Here is a 14,567-nt window from a genome sequence, read left to right on the forward strand (position 1 = left end):
AAATATAAGGTTTTAAATATGAAAAATAAATACATAACTAAATAAAGCAAGACAGAGTGGTTGAAAAAGGGCCAGGTTGGTTTTATTCACATCCAAACACATCAGCCTCACTTTACAGACTTTGCAGCGAAGCGCTACTTCTTTTTTTTTCCTTTCTTTGAACAGCATTGTTGTCCCCAGGTGGGGAATTGCACCATTCCTGGATGTATTGCAACCTGGTTGATGGGTGGATTGGAAAACAAAATGTGTACCATGGCTCTGTGTTTGTGGATGTGGGCGTGCTGTGGGAGGCACGAAACCCAGATTGAGCTGGGTGCAAGAGTCCCTCTGTCTCCACAAACTCTGTGAGTTGGTTGTTAACAACCTTCTCGCAGACCTTCGCAATGGCAGGGAGTAGGGAGATGGGACAGTAATTCTCAGGAGTAAGAGGATCCAAAGAGGCTTTCTTAAGAAGAGGCAGTATTTTCGCCTGCTTCCACCTCAGAGGGACCACAGCAGTTTGGAGGGACAAGTTGACAATACTATTCACCTCGGTGTTAACGCTCTCTGCCACCGCCGCCAGAAGCCTCGCCGGGCAGGGGTCAGAGGGAGAGCCAGACTTAAGCCCCTGGAGGATTTTAAGAGATTCCAGAGGAGCAGCTGCTCTGAAGGCTGAGAAGGGGCAGGCAGGGCGTCGGGTTGAGCAGCCAGAGGTACCGTGCAACAACTGTTGCCAGGAGCGAAGGAGGATTGAATGGCCTGAATTATCTCTCTGAAGCAGTGGGAAAGTGTGTCACACCAGGTGGGAGAAGAGGGAATAACACTCGCCTGGGCCCAGAGAGATGTAAAATTCTGCACTATGGAGAACATTTCTTTGGCATTATTCCTAGCGGAATCAATTCGAGCAGCAAAGAATTGTCCTTTGGCCACAGCGATAGCCTCATAATAGATTTTTTGCGAAGCTCTTAGTTCCCTCTTAGCCATAGGACAATAGCCGCTCTAGCGCCAAGCGCGCTCCAAAGCCTTGCAATCATGCTTGGCGCCCTTGAGATCCGCATTAAACCAAGGTTTAGACGGGGAGTCTCTGGCCGGTCTAAAGGGCTGAGAAGAGGTTGCAGAAGCAACCGCCTTGGTAACCCACGTGGTGAACCCTGACATAATCCCATTTAACTCAAACTTAGAGACAATTTCAACAATAATATTCCAAAATTGAGAATCCAGAACAATCAGTCAGTCATCTTGCTGTTCAGTAGCCTTTATTTCAAGATTTGTATTTTTGTAAAAAACTCCCAGCACAAGAATTGCCGACATGTGTTTCGTCTTTTTCAAAGACTTTAAGGCATAAACGTAAGTATCATAGAAAGCAGGACCGTGTAGGGACCAAGCCTGGTCACACATACAATGGAACATTCAAGATCACACCTTGTCAGTGTGGTCTCACAGGCTCCAAATAATATAGTATAGTCCGGATTTCTAGTAAATAGCATCCCGATGGTCAGTTGACAATCTGGTACTCAATTAGGCAGTTCAGTTGCCAGTGGATAAAATGTAGCTTCTAAGGATGGAACAAATATGTTACAATCTCGCGATCCGTGATACAAGTTATATACACCAACTCTCAAGTGTAGGTTGGTCTGGGCAAACTCTTTTCTCAGAGTTGCAATATTCAGGTTGGTGGTGTCACCATTGGAGAAATTATGTCAAAAGTTATGTATTTAGGCAGGCTCGAGAAGATATCCACTGCACAACCTTCTAGGCGCCCAGCACAACAAATCACTTGAGACCACAATCTAAAACAAGACATTCAAATCTATCCACAGGACCTTTGATATTTTCACAAACCAGTCAACCTGCCTGTACCATTCCACTGTTTTTCCCTCAATTTCCAAAAAATGTTTGTGAATGACAATATCACTTCTGTTCCAGGGCACACAGACATAACTTGCACTAGGCACTTCTCTCATGGGAAGAATTTGTATATCCTCCTCTGCTCCGGACGGCGGCAGCACTAGCCTTAATTTCTTTGATGCTTTCTTCTTTGTCCACCTGCCTTTCCATCTATCCAACTCACTCCACTTTTGGATATAGCCAATTAATTACCTGATCTGTAATTTCATTTCCAGACGGTCATATTAGCGAGATCGCAGTCATTAAAACCTAACTGGTAACTTCTCTGTAATGCATTGGATCTATTCAAATCAACTTCAAATATTAAGTATTGGAATAGTTCAATACTGTAATTTTAGAACCTCTAGAAATGTAGTCCATTTAAGTGAAAACTGTGCTTAACAATTCATCATCCGGCATTGTTTTTTCATACTTTTTGTGGAGGAACTAGGGCTGGCTATCTTCCCAAAATTCACCTAAAAATCATCACACTTCCTGCCTCGACCATTTCTATGCCAGGCTTCCTGAAGGGTTCGCCACTTTAAAAGTTAATCAAAACAACTGTGGGCAATGTCCACAGTGCGGTAGACCGTACTAGTGGTACAAATGGCCTGCCTCTGCACTGGCTGTAGAAGACACCCGCTAAGAAAAAGTTTTGGCCCATGTAACCTTCATATAATGCAAATTTCCAAAGTATTGAATCTGCTGCCATACTTCAAGAGTGGCAGAAAGGCGTCCAAGCGCTAGATAACAGTGGGTGACTCGGAGGCCCAAACCTTTCACAACTTTTTTAATACCACAATGTCTGATAACCAAAATATCATGTCTGTCTGCACTTACTCCTTGGGTTCGGGGTTAACCAGTCCACGAAGCGTAATCATTTGACCTGGCCTCAGTCTCTCTGTGAGCCTGCAGGCGTATGGCACAGTCTGGCAAAGGAGACAAAAAGAGGGGAAAAAAACCATAATGAGGTTAGAACACAGGGGCAACAGACAAGGTGAAGCCAAGGAGAGGAAACGTGGTCAGTGGAACCAGAAGACCAGAGTTGTAAACCAGGATTCCCTAGTGAAATCCAACAGCGATTGAGATAAGGAAAATCCCTTCATTTTCAAGTGCATCATTTCTCTCAATCTTTTAAAACATGTAACCTCCAATACAAACAATACTTTAAGAACTGGGCAGACTTCATTTAGGTAATTATCTTGGTCTTTCAGCAGACCATGGGGCAAGCAGGAGCTACTGAGCCCACCCATGGTGGTTGAGGCCTATTACTCTGTCTTGTTGCCCGACCGACTATGAATCCTGCTCAACTGGGCGAAACACCCCTTCTGCACCCAACTTTCAGTTACGTGGCGTCGGACGAGCAGTCAAGGCTCCTTCAGGGAGGGAAGAGCAGGTACACATCAGTGAACACGACTCATACATCAAATTGTAAGCAACATGAACAATAATCAATGTCCACTAAAAATACTTGTTTTTTAATGAAAATAAGTGTTTTGAATTCTAATTCTGCACATGCAAAAGTAAACCACATTCAAATGCGTTAACAAAATCCTCATTGAGGTCTGCAGTCTAGTAGTTATCAGACCACTCCCTGTCCCACTAATTTAGTTTCTACAAATTCGATGTTATTCCCCATTTACTGATGGCCACATGTAGGGAATGTAATTTATTAGGTCGTACTCAAGAATTTTCCCCTTGGACTCCTTTTGGAATTTTAGTCTAAAGAGTCTACGGGGGTTGCAGTACCGAATACAGAATGTCCCATGGAGCTCCAAATGCTCAGTTTATGGCTTACCTGCTCCGGCAGTATGGAACCCCTCAGCAGCACAGCAAAGTCCGGATTGGCAAACTTGGGTGCACGAGGTCCCAAGCGGCAGCACCCAGAAAGCTCTCCGAACCACTCCCGGCTGGATCTAGCGATCAGGGTTGTTCCTGAGTCAGTTATCGCAGGTAAGTCACACTTCCCTTAATGGGGGAGGATGTGGATCTCCTTGCCCTGACCGGGCTCAAGAAATGCCCTTTGATCCTCGCACTTCCTTTGGTGTAGTTCACTGTAAGCAGCCCTGACCCACCTTGGACACATCAGCAGTTTCTTGTTACCGGGCCACATCCCGAACCGTCGGCCTAAGCATCTTTGTCAGCCGTTCCTGGCAAATGGGGGTCGTTGCCACAGCACTCACAAGTTCGGTCATGCTGACCTGGCATTGAAGTTCAAGATGGCCCCCTCTCTGGCACATGGGGCCACCTACCACAAGATTGTGCAGGCCTGGTGCCCTCCACACAACCCTTGCTCCTTGGCTCAGTACACAGCGGCCTCTCTGAGCACACACAGGTGTGTGGGGTAGCCGAATCAATTCAGCACACACTCTATGGCCCGATTGGTGCAAGAGTGGATTTCTCACACCTCGCATAGGGAGTCTTTAGGATAGGGCTCCCCCTGGACCTTTCTCCTTCCAACAATCTCCTCTTTCCGTGGCACACTCTGTCTTGGCGAGCAGGCACGCACTGACGCTCCAGGCTTGGCGGCATTAGTTTCTCTGGGCAATGCCCCCTCACCCAACACAAGGACTAGCAGGCCTGGGCCTCCAGGTCAGGTCACAGGCAGAAGTCTTGCAGAGATTCCCCTCCTCTCACAGTTCGTCTGGTTGTTCAGCAGGATGAGAAAGTTTGCAGTCTCAAACTCCCTTACTTATAGTCCTTCTCCAGACACAAAACGTAATTTAGTGCCTGACTCTTTAAAGTTTTATTTTGGGATTCTGCTTCTTTTAAATGGACATCTTTCATCTTTCCCCTGAATTATTTGTCACAGCAGACAGGATTCCCAAGCTGAATAACCCACAACAAGATTCATGAGAGTGACCAAAGTTGACATATGGATGTCAGACACAGTGATACGTGCATCAAAAGGTTAATCCTAGGCTTCCAGGCCTACTCTTTAGGATTCTCTTATCAGCCCCATCTCTCTCTTCCCAAGATGTGTCCAAGCCCCTTCCTTGTAATCCATAATTGAATCAAAAAAGAGAGAGAGAGAGAGAGAGAGAGAAAGCGAGAGAGAGAGAACGCGAGAGAGAGAGAACGCGAGAGAGAGAGAGAGAAAGCGAGAGAGAGAAAGCGAGAGAGAGAAAGCGAGAGAGAGAAAGCGAGAGAGAGAGAGAGGGAGAGAGAGAGAGAGACTGTTTCTCCCATTCCCCAAGGCATATCCGTCTCAGCTTACAGGAATGCACCAATACACAAATCTTTCTGAGAGGACTACTCCACTCCTTGTAAATTCCACCAGACAGACCTGGGCTTCCCAAAATGGAACACAAGGTCCTCCATGTAATGTTCCAGTGCAGGCACACTTGCACTCCGTGTACCTCCACAGCACTCTTACTGCACAGCACTGTAGTTTGCCACCATAAGCATAACTACATGCAGCAAACACATGGAGTCTGTGCACACTGTTCAGTACTGCAGCCTTTCTATATTGTACCAGTGTTTTATTTTAAAAACACACTGTGCCAGCCTACACACATTTATCATGCATGCACTGTACCACACTTCACCCCTTGTGTAGTGTATTCCTTGTGAGCGCACATGCGCTCAGCACGCTTCCCTCATACAAGCCTTCCTACAGCTACCTGATGTAGGCCAGGGGTGAGTTAACACACAGCAGTGGAACTTTCAGAAAAGGGAAGTGAACCTGTAGGCCTCACTCCAGTGACACAGGGTTAAAAGGTCATGTTTACTACTGCAGATCACTACACTGTATGCTGCCAACACCACACTTGTGCTGTTTAACATCTATTGAAGTTGGGAGACTTCCACCACTATGAGGGCAACGCTTTGGGCACCCTTCCGAGTCCAACAAGATCGCAATCCATGAGACAGGGCTATGTCATGGCACACACGCATGATCCATGTTCGCCTATGACTAAAATCAGCATTAGCGATCCAGATAACAGGACGGTTGGGCAATCAGGGCAGGGGTACACGCCTCTTAACATGCAGAGGACTTTTTCGCACCAACATCTTTCTATTTAATGTATAAACAGAAAAGACACAGTAGCCAGGCCAAAAACAGGCAGTCTCGTACAAAGGATAGAGATATTGTACAGACAATTGGTGCTCATGAACAGGGGTTGGCTACCACCCGCCCAAAATACAACCCACCACAAGAGAGTTAAAGTAATACAAAATAAATGTTCAGCACACAAGGTTCAAATTGTTACTTACCTGTAAACAGGTGGTTCTCCAGTATTGGGTCTTTCATAGATTCACATGCTTGAATATTCCCCGTCGTCGAAGTGGGAGTCCCACGGTACATAAAGATAGCAATAATGCTAATATATATATATATGTGATAACATAATACATAATAACAATAGAGATAATACACACTGAAAAACCTCTACAATGGTTCCTCCATAGGAATGCATTATAAAGAGAAAAACTCATTTGTAACATATCAGTGTCATTATGTTAGTCCAAACTGCAGCCAATCAGGCTCAAGCACCCTCTAGAACCTTCTCCTCAGAAGCTCCAGTCCTCAGATTTTCGCAGCACCAAAGTGAAGTAGAGTGCATGAGGAGAAGAGAGCCTCTGAGGGGAGGACGGGTGGGTCGCATGTGAATCTATGAAAGACACCAATACTGGAGAACCACCTGTTTACAGGTAAGTAACAATTGTTCTTCTCCAGTATTAGGGGTGTCTTTCATAGATTCACATGCTTGAATAGAATAGATAGCAGTAACCTCCTTAGAGCTGGGATTGCTAAACATATTCTCCAAACTTGAAGACAATAACATACAGCTTAAAAGCATATAGCAATCACAGAAAGAAATGGAGGAGGGAACAGAGGCTCACCTTATTTAAAAAGATGAAGAAGCACTGCTTGCCCCACTGCGGTATCCGCTTCGTTGATGGCCTCCAAACAGTAATGTCTGGTAAAGGTGTGCCTGCTGGACCATGTCGCTGCCCGGCAAATCTGGTGTAGAGGCACCCCAGCAAACAAAGCGGTGGATGACGCCATCGCTCTCGTCGAATGTGCCTTCACTGAACACTGTAAAGGCTTGCCAGCTTGCTGGTGACAAAAGGATATGGCTGCTGAGAGCCATCTTGCAACTGTTTGTATTGTCACTGAATGTCCCCTCCGCATCCGTCCATATGCTACAAACAGTTGATCGGATTTACGGAAAGGGGTAGTCCTTGAAATGTAAAATTTTAGGCAACGTTTGATGTCTAAAGAATGTAATCGTTGTTCTGCCGGAGATCTTGGATCGGGAAAAAAGTCTTTAAGAAGACAGATTCGTTCAAATGGAAATCAGTAGGTACTTTCGGCAAAAAAGAAGGATTGGTACGAAGTGACACTCCATCTGGCTTAAATTGCAAATACGGAGGCTTGATCGTGAAAGCGTGAAGATCACTTACACGACGAGAAGATGTTAAGGCCAAAAGTAATGCAACCTTCCAGGTAAGATACTTGATGTCTGCTCTGTGAATTGGCTCAAAAGGAGGCTTCATAAGCTGTGACAACACCACGTTGAGGTGCCATGCCGGAGGAGGGCGCCTAACAGGAGGAAACTTCCTGAAGAGACCTTTAAAGAACTGTCGGATTATTCTGGATGAACAGAGACGTTGAACCATCGTGTCGAAAGCGCGAAATAGCTGCTAGAAAAACTCTCAAGGTGGCATGAGAGAGACCAGACTGAGCGAGGCTCAGAAAGAAAGGCAAAAGCTGCTCCGGAGTGGAATTGATTGGATGGATATTGGATGCAGGGCACCAATGACAAAAACGCTTCCGTTTTAGCTTGTACGTTTTGATGGTTGATGGAGCTCTAGCAGACGCTAGAATGTCTCTGCATTCTTGGGGCATATCTAAATTTGCAAATTCGACGTATTCAGGTTCCATGCCGATAATTGAAGCGTGGATGGGTCTGGATGGCAAATTTGACCTTCGTCCATCGTCAGGAGGTCTGGACGTGGATGCAGATGAATGGGTGTGCATTGGGATAACAGAAGCAGTTCTGAGAACCATGCCTGTCTGGGCCAACGAGGGGCGATCAGTATTAAGTGGCAGGGTTGCCTGCACATCTTCCACAACGTCCTCGGCACCAACGGGATCGGTGGAAATGCATAAGCAAACAGCCCGTTCCAATCCATGAGGAGGGCATTTCCGCTGGACTCTGGGTGGGGATGCCAGCTTGCGAAGGATCGGCACTTCCGATTTACTGGGGTTGCAAAGAGGTCTATCATGGGACGACCCCAACGGCGGAACACCATGTCTGGAGTCGGCTGATGTATCTCCCACTCGTGAGTGGATGACGTGGACCTGCTCAGAGAATCCGCAAGGATGTTGGATACCCCTGGCAGATGGACCGCCGTTAAAGAAATTTGATGACAAAGAGCCCAATCCCAAATTCTTTGAGCCAGTCGAGACAGTGGCTGAGATCTTGTGCCGCCCTGTTTGTTCATGTAGTGCATGCTGGTGGTGTTGTCTGTCTGAACCAGCACCGATTCCCCCTGCACTACGGGCAAGAATGATCTGAGCGCTAGGAAGATCGCCATCAACTCCAGCCAGTTGATATGCCAGGTTCGTTGTGTCGCCGTCCATTTGCCTTTGATGGAAAGGTCCTGGAGATGAGCGCCCCAACCCTCCATGGACGCATCTGTAGTCAACGTCAGATCCGGAGACTGGGCTAGAAACGAAGTTCCTTCGTCCAGATTGGATGGTTGTTCCCACCAAAGCAAACTGTTCTTCATGCGGGACGTTCCCCTCACCAGGCCGTTGAAAGACCCAGACACCTGGCCCCATTGCAGGTCTAATTCTTCCTGTATAGGACGAGTGCGTAACCTGCCATCCCCAGAAACAACTTTAATGTCCGCACAGAAACTGACTGCTTTGACCGGATGAGCGAGACCAGACGGATTATCTTTTGATGACGTTCGAGGGAGATGAAGGCTTTTGACAGGTCCGTGTCTACAATTGCTCCCAGGAAGTTTCTTCTTTGCAGCGGTGCAAAGTGTGACTTCTCCATATTGATGGTTAACCCCAGTGATTCGAACGTCTGCTGACATAGACGTGTGTCGTGAACCAGCTGTTGAGGAGATTGGGATTTTAGAAGACAATCGTCCAGATAAGGAAAAATCTGAACTCCCTGAAGACGCAGATGAGCCATGACCGGAGCCAAAACTTTCGTGAAGACACGAGGTGCTGATCGTAGGCCAAAAGGTAGCACCTTGAACTGATAGTGTATTGGACCCACCTTGAACCTCAAGAACTGGCGATGCCGATGGAGTATTGGCACATGAAAATAGGCGTCTTGCAGGTCTATTGTTGTTAGAAAATCTCCGCTGCAGAGAAGTCGCAAGACTTCCGATAACGTCAGCATGCGGAAAATGTTTTAGGAACAAATTGAGAGCTCTCAAATCCAGAATGGGCCGCCACTCTCCCGTCTTTTTGAGAATGAGGAAAAATTTTGAGTAGAAACCTTTCCCTCGCTGAGATACAGGAACCACTTTGATTGCACCCTTTTCTATCAGAAGACGAACCTGATGTTGTAGTTCCTCGAGATGGGGAGGTGGCGGGCCTGATGGTGGAGAATTTGGAGGAATCTCTGTGAACTCCAAGGCATGACCCCTGTGTACAATGTCTAATACCCATTGGTCCGATGTTATCATAGACCACTGGGAATAAAACTGCGAGATTCGCCCTCCAACTCTCTGCGGAACAAGAAAGTCATTGACGTTTGTTGTTGGCACCCCTAGAGTTAGATTTTCCTCTATAGGGCTTTGACTGCTGCTGACGATTGGACTGCTGGTTGGAGTAACGCTGGCTTCCTTGATTGTACTGGCGGTACTGGGACTGCCCTCCTCAAAAAGTGCTTGAAGATGTGCCTCGTCCACGCGCATCACGAAAAGGCTGCTTTTTGAATTGTAAGGATCCAAGCGACTTTGCCGTTTCGGTATCTTTCTTTATCGATTTAGTGCCTCATCGATGTGAGAGCCGAAGAGAGACTCATCGTCATACGGCATGTCAAGTATCTTCGACTGGACCTCCTGTCGAAACGATGTGGATTTTAGCCAACCCTGACGCCTGAGAGCCGCAGCACTGGCAAGGATACGAAAACCAGTACCCGCAACGTCCACAGCACAGTCAATTATCTCTTCTGATGCCCTCATGCCATCTTGAAGGATCTGGTGCGCTTTCGCTCTGGATGTCTTCGGAATCAACGAGACTAGCGCAGAAATGTCTGACCACATTTGCCGGTCGAAACGACCTAAAATGGCCAACGCATTTGCGACACAGACTGATGTAGACGCCATGGTTGAAAACTTCTTCCCAATCACATCCAAACGTCGACCCTCTCTATCCGGTGGAGTAGTGATAGGAGTTGCAGGGTTACGTGCTCGTCGTTGCGCTGCCTGGGTCACCACTGAATCCGGCATAGGATGCGAGATCAAGCAAGCGGGCGAACCAGTGTGGGCCCTATATTTCTTTTCCAGCCGAGGGAGTTGAGCAGGTAAGGAGTTAGGAGCCTGCATGATTTTTATTCCCTCCTTCCACACAAATTCGATAATAGGTATGGTGTGGACCTGTTTATAAGGCTGGTTTTTAAAGTCATAGAGAAAGCAGTCTTCCTCTCGCTGCGCTCTTGGTAATTTGAAGCGGTCTGCCGCCTTATCCATTAATATATGGAAGCTAGCGATGTCAACCGGAGGTGAATCACCGGAGTCGCCCGGCTGAGGAGAGGGCGTTTGTATTCGATAGTCATCGAATTCTGCCATATCCGGTTCTTGGTCATCATCCGTATCATGGGGAACTTCTCCTTCCTCTCTTTCCGGCTCGGTCTCATCCACCACCTCTTGTTGAGAATTAGTGGGGATAGCTTGACGGGGCCTTTCTGGAAGAGCAGTCTGCTTTGAAGGTTGCTGCTGATGTAGAGTAGTTTCTGTTATCTCAGATGTAGCATGGCTCGGTGTACCCTGAGGTGTCGGAGGAAATCTCCTATTGTAATCATCCAGCATATGCTGGAGGTTGGAAAACAGAGATACTGGGAATGTTGCCATTGGAACCTGTACATATTGTTCCTCCTGCTGGTCATCGTCCTCCTCCTCCTCGTCTTCAGAACTTGTGTCCTGACTTAATAATCAAGTCCGATCGACTGTGGGCATCACCAAAAACATTGTCGTCCGCAATGGACTCTGTTTCCTGTCAGTAGCCAACATCGGTGAGGGAGGCTGGAGAGTAGGAGGTGGCAACTGGAGTGTAGATTCCTGGAAATTGCCAATGGAAGGCTCCGTAATGACTGGAGTACTTGAAGTGTCCAAAGGCACTAGAGGCATAGTGGCGAAAGACATTGATCCTGATGTGGATGCTGCGTCTTCCTGCTGCGCTCCAGAATTTAAAGGCAAAACTGCCGTCGACGTAGCCGTCGATGATTTAGTCGACGTAGATGTTTTACCTGGAGCAGCCGTCGACGATGACGTAGACACAGCTGTCGGAGACGGTGATTTTGTAGATGTATTCGTCGACGACGAGAGTCTTGCCACAGCCGTCGACGGAGCCTTCGTCGTAGGGAGCTTCGTCGACGAATCCTTGGGTGCTATCTTCTTCGTCAACGAAGCCTTCATCGACGGGATACAAGTCGTCGACGAGCTGGTCGATGGAGCTTTCCTCGTCGACGGGACCTTCGTCGTCGTTGAACTCGTCGACGGGACATGTATCTTCGACGATGATTTTTTCGTCGACGGAAGCTTCTTTGCCGACGAGATAATAGGGATCGTCGACGAGATTGTGGAGATTGAGGCTCTCGTCGACGACGAAGCAGCAGATGTCATCGTCACTGTAATCGTCGACGAAGCCACAGCAGCCAATTTCGTCTTTGGAATTGTAGTCGACGAGCCCGTCGACGACCGCGCTGTCAGAAGTGTAACAACACTTATAGAGGCTGGAAAAACGCCTGAGAGCCAGGTCTCGTGGGCGTAGACACAGAAGTTATAGTAGCAGTAGGTTTTACTTGGGCTACTGTTAAGGCCAGCTTTTTCTTCTTCAGAAAAGGAGAAGGTAACTCCTGAACACTGCCACGCTTGGAAGCAGCAGTTTAAGGATTTGACTGGAAACTCTCTGCGTCTGACAAAACTGCGTCTTTGTCCTGAAGGCGCTTCAACCACAGAAGAAGACGACCTTCCCTGTCTCTGAGAGTTTTAGCAGGAAAAGTTCTACAGAACTTGCAGTCAGCCACCTTGTGTTCTGGATATAGACAGTAAATACACTTTTGGTGGGGGTCCTTTTCAAACAAACGCAGTTTCCCACAGATAGAGCAAGGCCTAAACAAAGACTTCTTACTTGACATCTTGAGAAACAACTGAAGTAGAAGAGTTGAATGAAGAAAACTGAGCAGAGCTCAGGGAGACTCCCTTCACACGACGTGCGGTAGAAAATCTGAGGACTGGACCTTCTGAGGAGAAGGTTCTAGAGGGTGATTGAGCCTGATTGGCTGCAGTTTGGACTAACATAATGACACTGATATGTTACAAATGAGTTTCTCTTTTTATAATGCATTCCTATGGAGGAACCATTGTAGAGGTTTTTCAGTGTGTATTATCTCTATTTCATTATGTATTAAGTTATTACATATATATATATATTAGCATTATTGCTATCTTTATGTACCGTGGACTCCCACTTCGACGACGGGGAATATTCAAGCATGTGAATCTATGAAAGACACCCCTAATACTGGAGAAATTAAATTCCTAATCACGGAGTCGTAAAGTATCCATAGTCTTTAATCCGATTCACCACTTCTTTCCTTCACACTATAGTTGCTGTACATCAATCTGTATACAACAGTAATGGAATTTGCACAGCTAACATGCTTCGTCGTATAGCTTTGCAGTCTCCGACGTCATCAGGGCCGCGATTAGTTTTGTATACTTTGGTTTTGCACCCTACTAACGTTTAATGTAATATTAAAAGAAGGTCGCCTGATGCTTAGAAGCCGGTATATAAACAGCACGTCAAAATGGCACGACTTATCCACACCGTACACACGCACGAGGAAAGAGTGACTTATGAGTCACTCTGTGACTTATGCACACTGGTGTAATGTGATTCTCTTGGTACTTTGTCTGATCGCAAGTTGCTTTACTTGCATAGTGGTGAGGGAGATTTATTTTGCAGCTAGCTAACGCGGACATGATCCCTTGAAGCTTTAGATTTCAGTACATGCCTTATCATTTCTCCGATACCCTTTGATTTGCTCCCCAACATGTTGAATAACTTAAATAAGGCTTGAAAGTTTGACAGTTTTTACTTCGAAAAAACTTTTGAGCACAACTGTATAGTACACAATGTAATAAACACAGTGTTTTAACTTTCCTTTTTGTGCCTTTGATTGGTACTTTGTATTGTATAACGTGTTGCTGCAGCATACGAATAGCTGCGCCTACACTGTACTATAACAACAGTGCACTGTTTGGTTAGGCACTTACAGCCTTTGGTTTGATGTTTCATGAATATGTTTTATTGATTTTGATAACTGTGTGCACCAAGGCATTTATTAAATCTCTTGTGGCATTGCTCCTTTTTATGGAGATGGGTAAACATGATTGCTTAATATATATTTTGATGCACATGTTTTCCTTCATTGCTTTTCTCATTGGCCAAATTTCGGACTACAGTGTAGTGAGGGCTTACCTCCTGTTGTGCTGGCTTCTGACGATAGATACAGCTCACATACGTGATGTTGTTTGGTGGTACTTACGATTACTTGGAGACACGCCTATGGCACTTATTCACCTTGGTTAAAACTGTGCATGAATGGAATTGCCATTTTGGTGCATGTTGCAAAATAATCTTTATAATTGATGAAGGGGAATTGTGATACTAACTTGGGAGCAACAATATATGAGTAATGACATTTACGTTATTACTAATATTGGTACACTCATTTGTGTTGGAAAAAAAGCAGGTTAATAGATCCAGTTACATTACTAGAGATCATTTTTGCACCCGAGGTTTTCTTAAAAGTAGACTCAGTTAACAATATTCTACCTGTATGTAGGCATTAAGATTCTCATTTGTTGATACTTGGTTTGCATTAACTACTAATGTCTCTTTTGTTCCTCTTCTTCAGGAACCATTTTTTACATTGGCGTCTACATACTGGCTGTACTGGACTAGCGCAACATAAGAAATTCGAAAATTGCTGTACTACATTCCAGGTCTTCATTATACTTCTTTTACTGCCTTCCCTTTCTGGGATGGCACAGACAGGTCATCACAACTATTTGGGCAACTGCATTTGTGGTTGTTGGTAAAACCTTTATTTGCACTTTCATGATGTGGGTGTTCATTCACTTCATACTGTTAAATGTTTGATGTGATCTGTTAAATCATATCATCAAACTATAAGTTTTGTTTTTTCTTAACGCAACAATTAACAATATCATGCACACGTTGCCCTCCCTTGGACATGTGTCACGTTGGATTTGTTGGCTTTTATCTTTAAATAACAGTTTTGGATAGTGCACCGATAGGTGGGTGATAAGTTGTTAAGTATTTTCAGTTAATGTATGTTATGGTTTGTTAAGCCATACGACAAAACGTGTTGGCTGTGCTTAGTGTATTACTGATGTATACAGATTGATATAGAACTAAAGTGTGAAGGAAAGAAGTGGTGAATCCGATTAAAGACTACGAATACTTTACGACT

General features: G+C 45.7%; 1 protein-coding gene across 1 annotated transcript in view; it reads right to left on the reverse strand.

Annotated features, from left to right (window-relative positions):
* Window positions 1–14,567, reverse strand: part of LGALS12 (galectin 12) — a 262,129-nt gene that overhangs the window by 76,930 nt on the left and 170,632 nt on the right. Inside the window, exon 7 of the mRNA XM_086938060.1 lies at window positions 2,707–2,795. Within this exon, the coding sequence (XP_086794186.1) occupies window positions 2,707–2,795 (89 nt within the window). The remainder of the gene's footprint in view (window positions 1–2,706; window positions 2,796–14,567) is intronic.

Source organism: Lissotriton vulgaris, chromosome 9 (genome assembly GCF_964263255.1).
Source record: "Lissotriton vulgaris chromosome 9, aLisVul1.2, whole genome shotgun sequence".
Classification (NCBI taxonomy): domain Eukaryota; kingdom Metazoa; phylum Chordata; class Amphibia; order Caudata; family Salamandridae; genus Lissotriton; species Lissotriton vulgaris.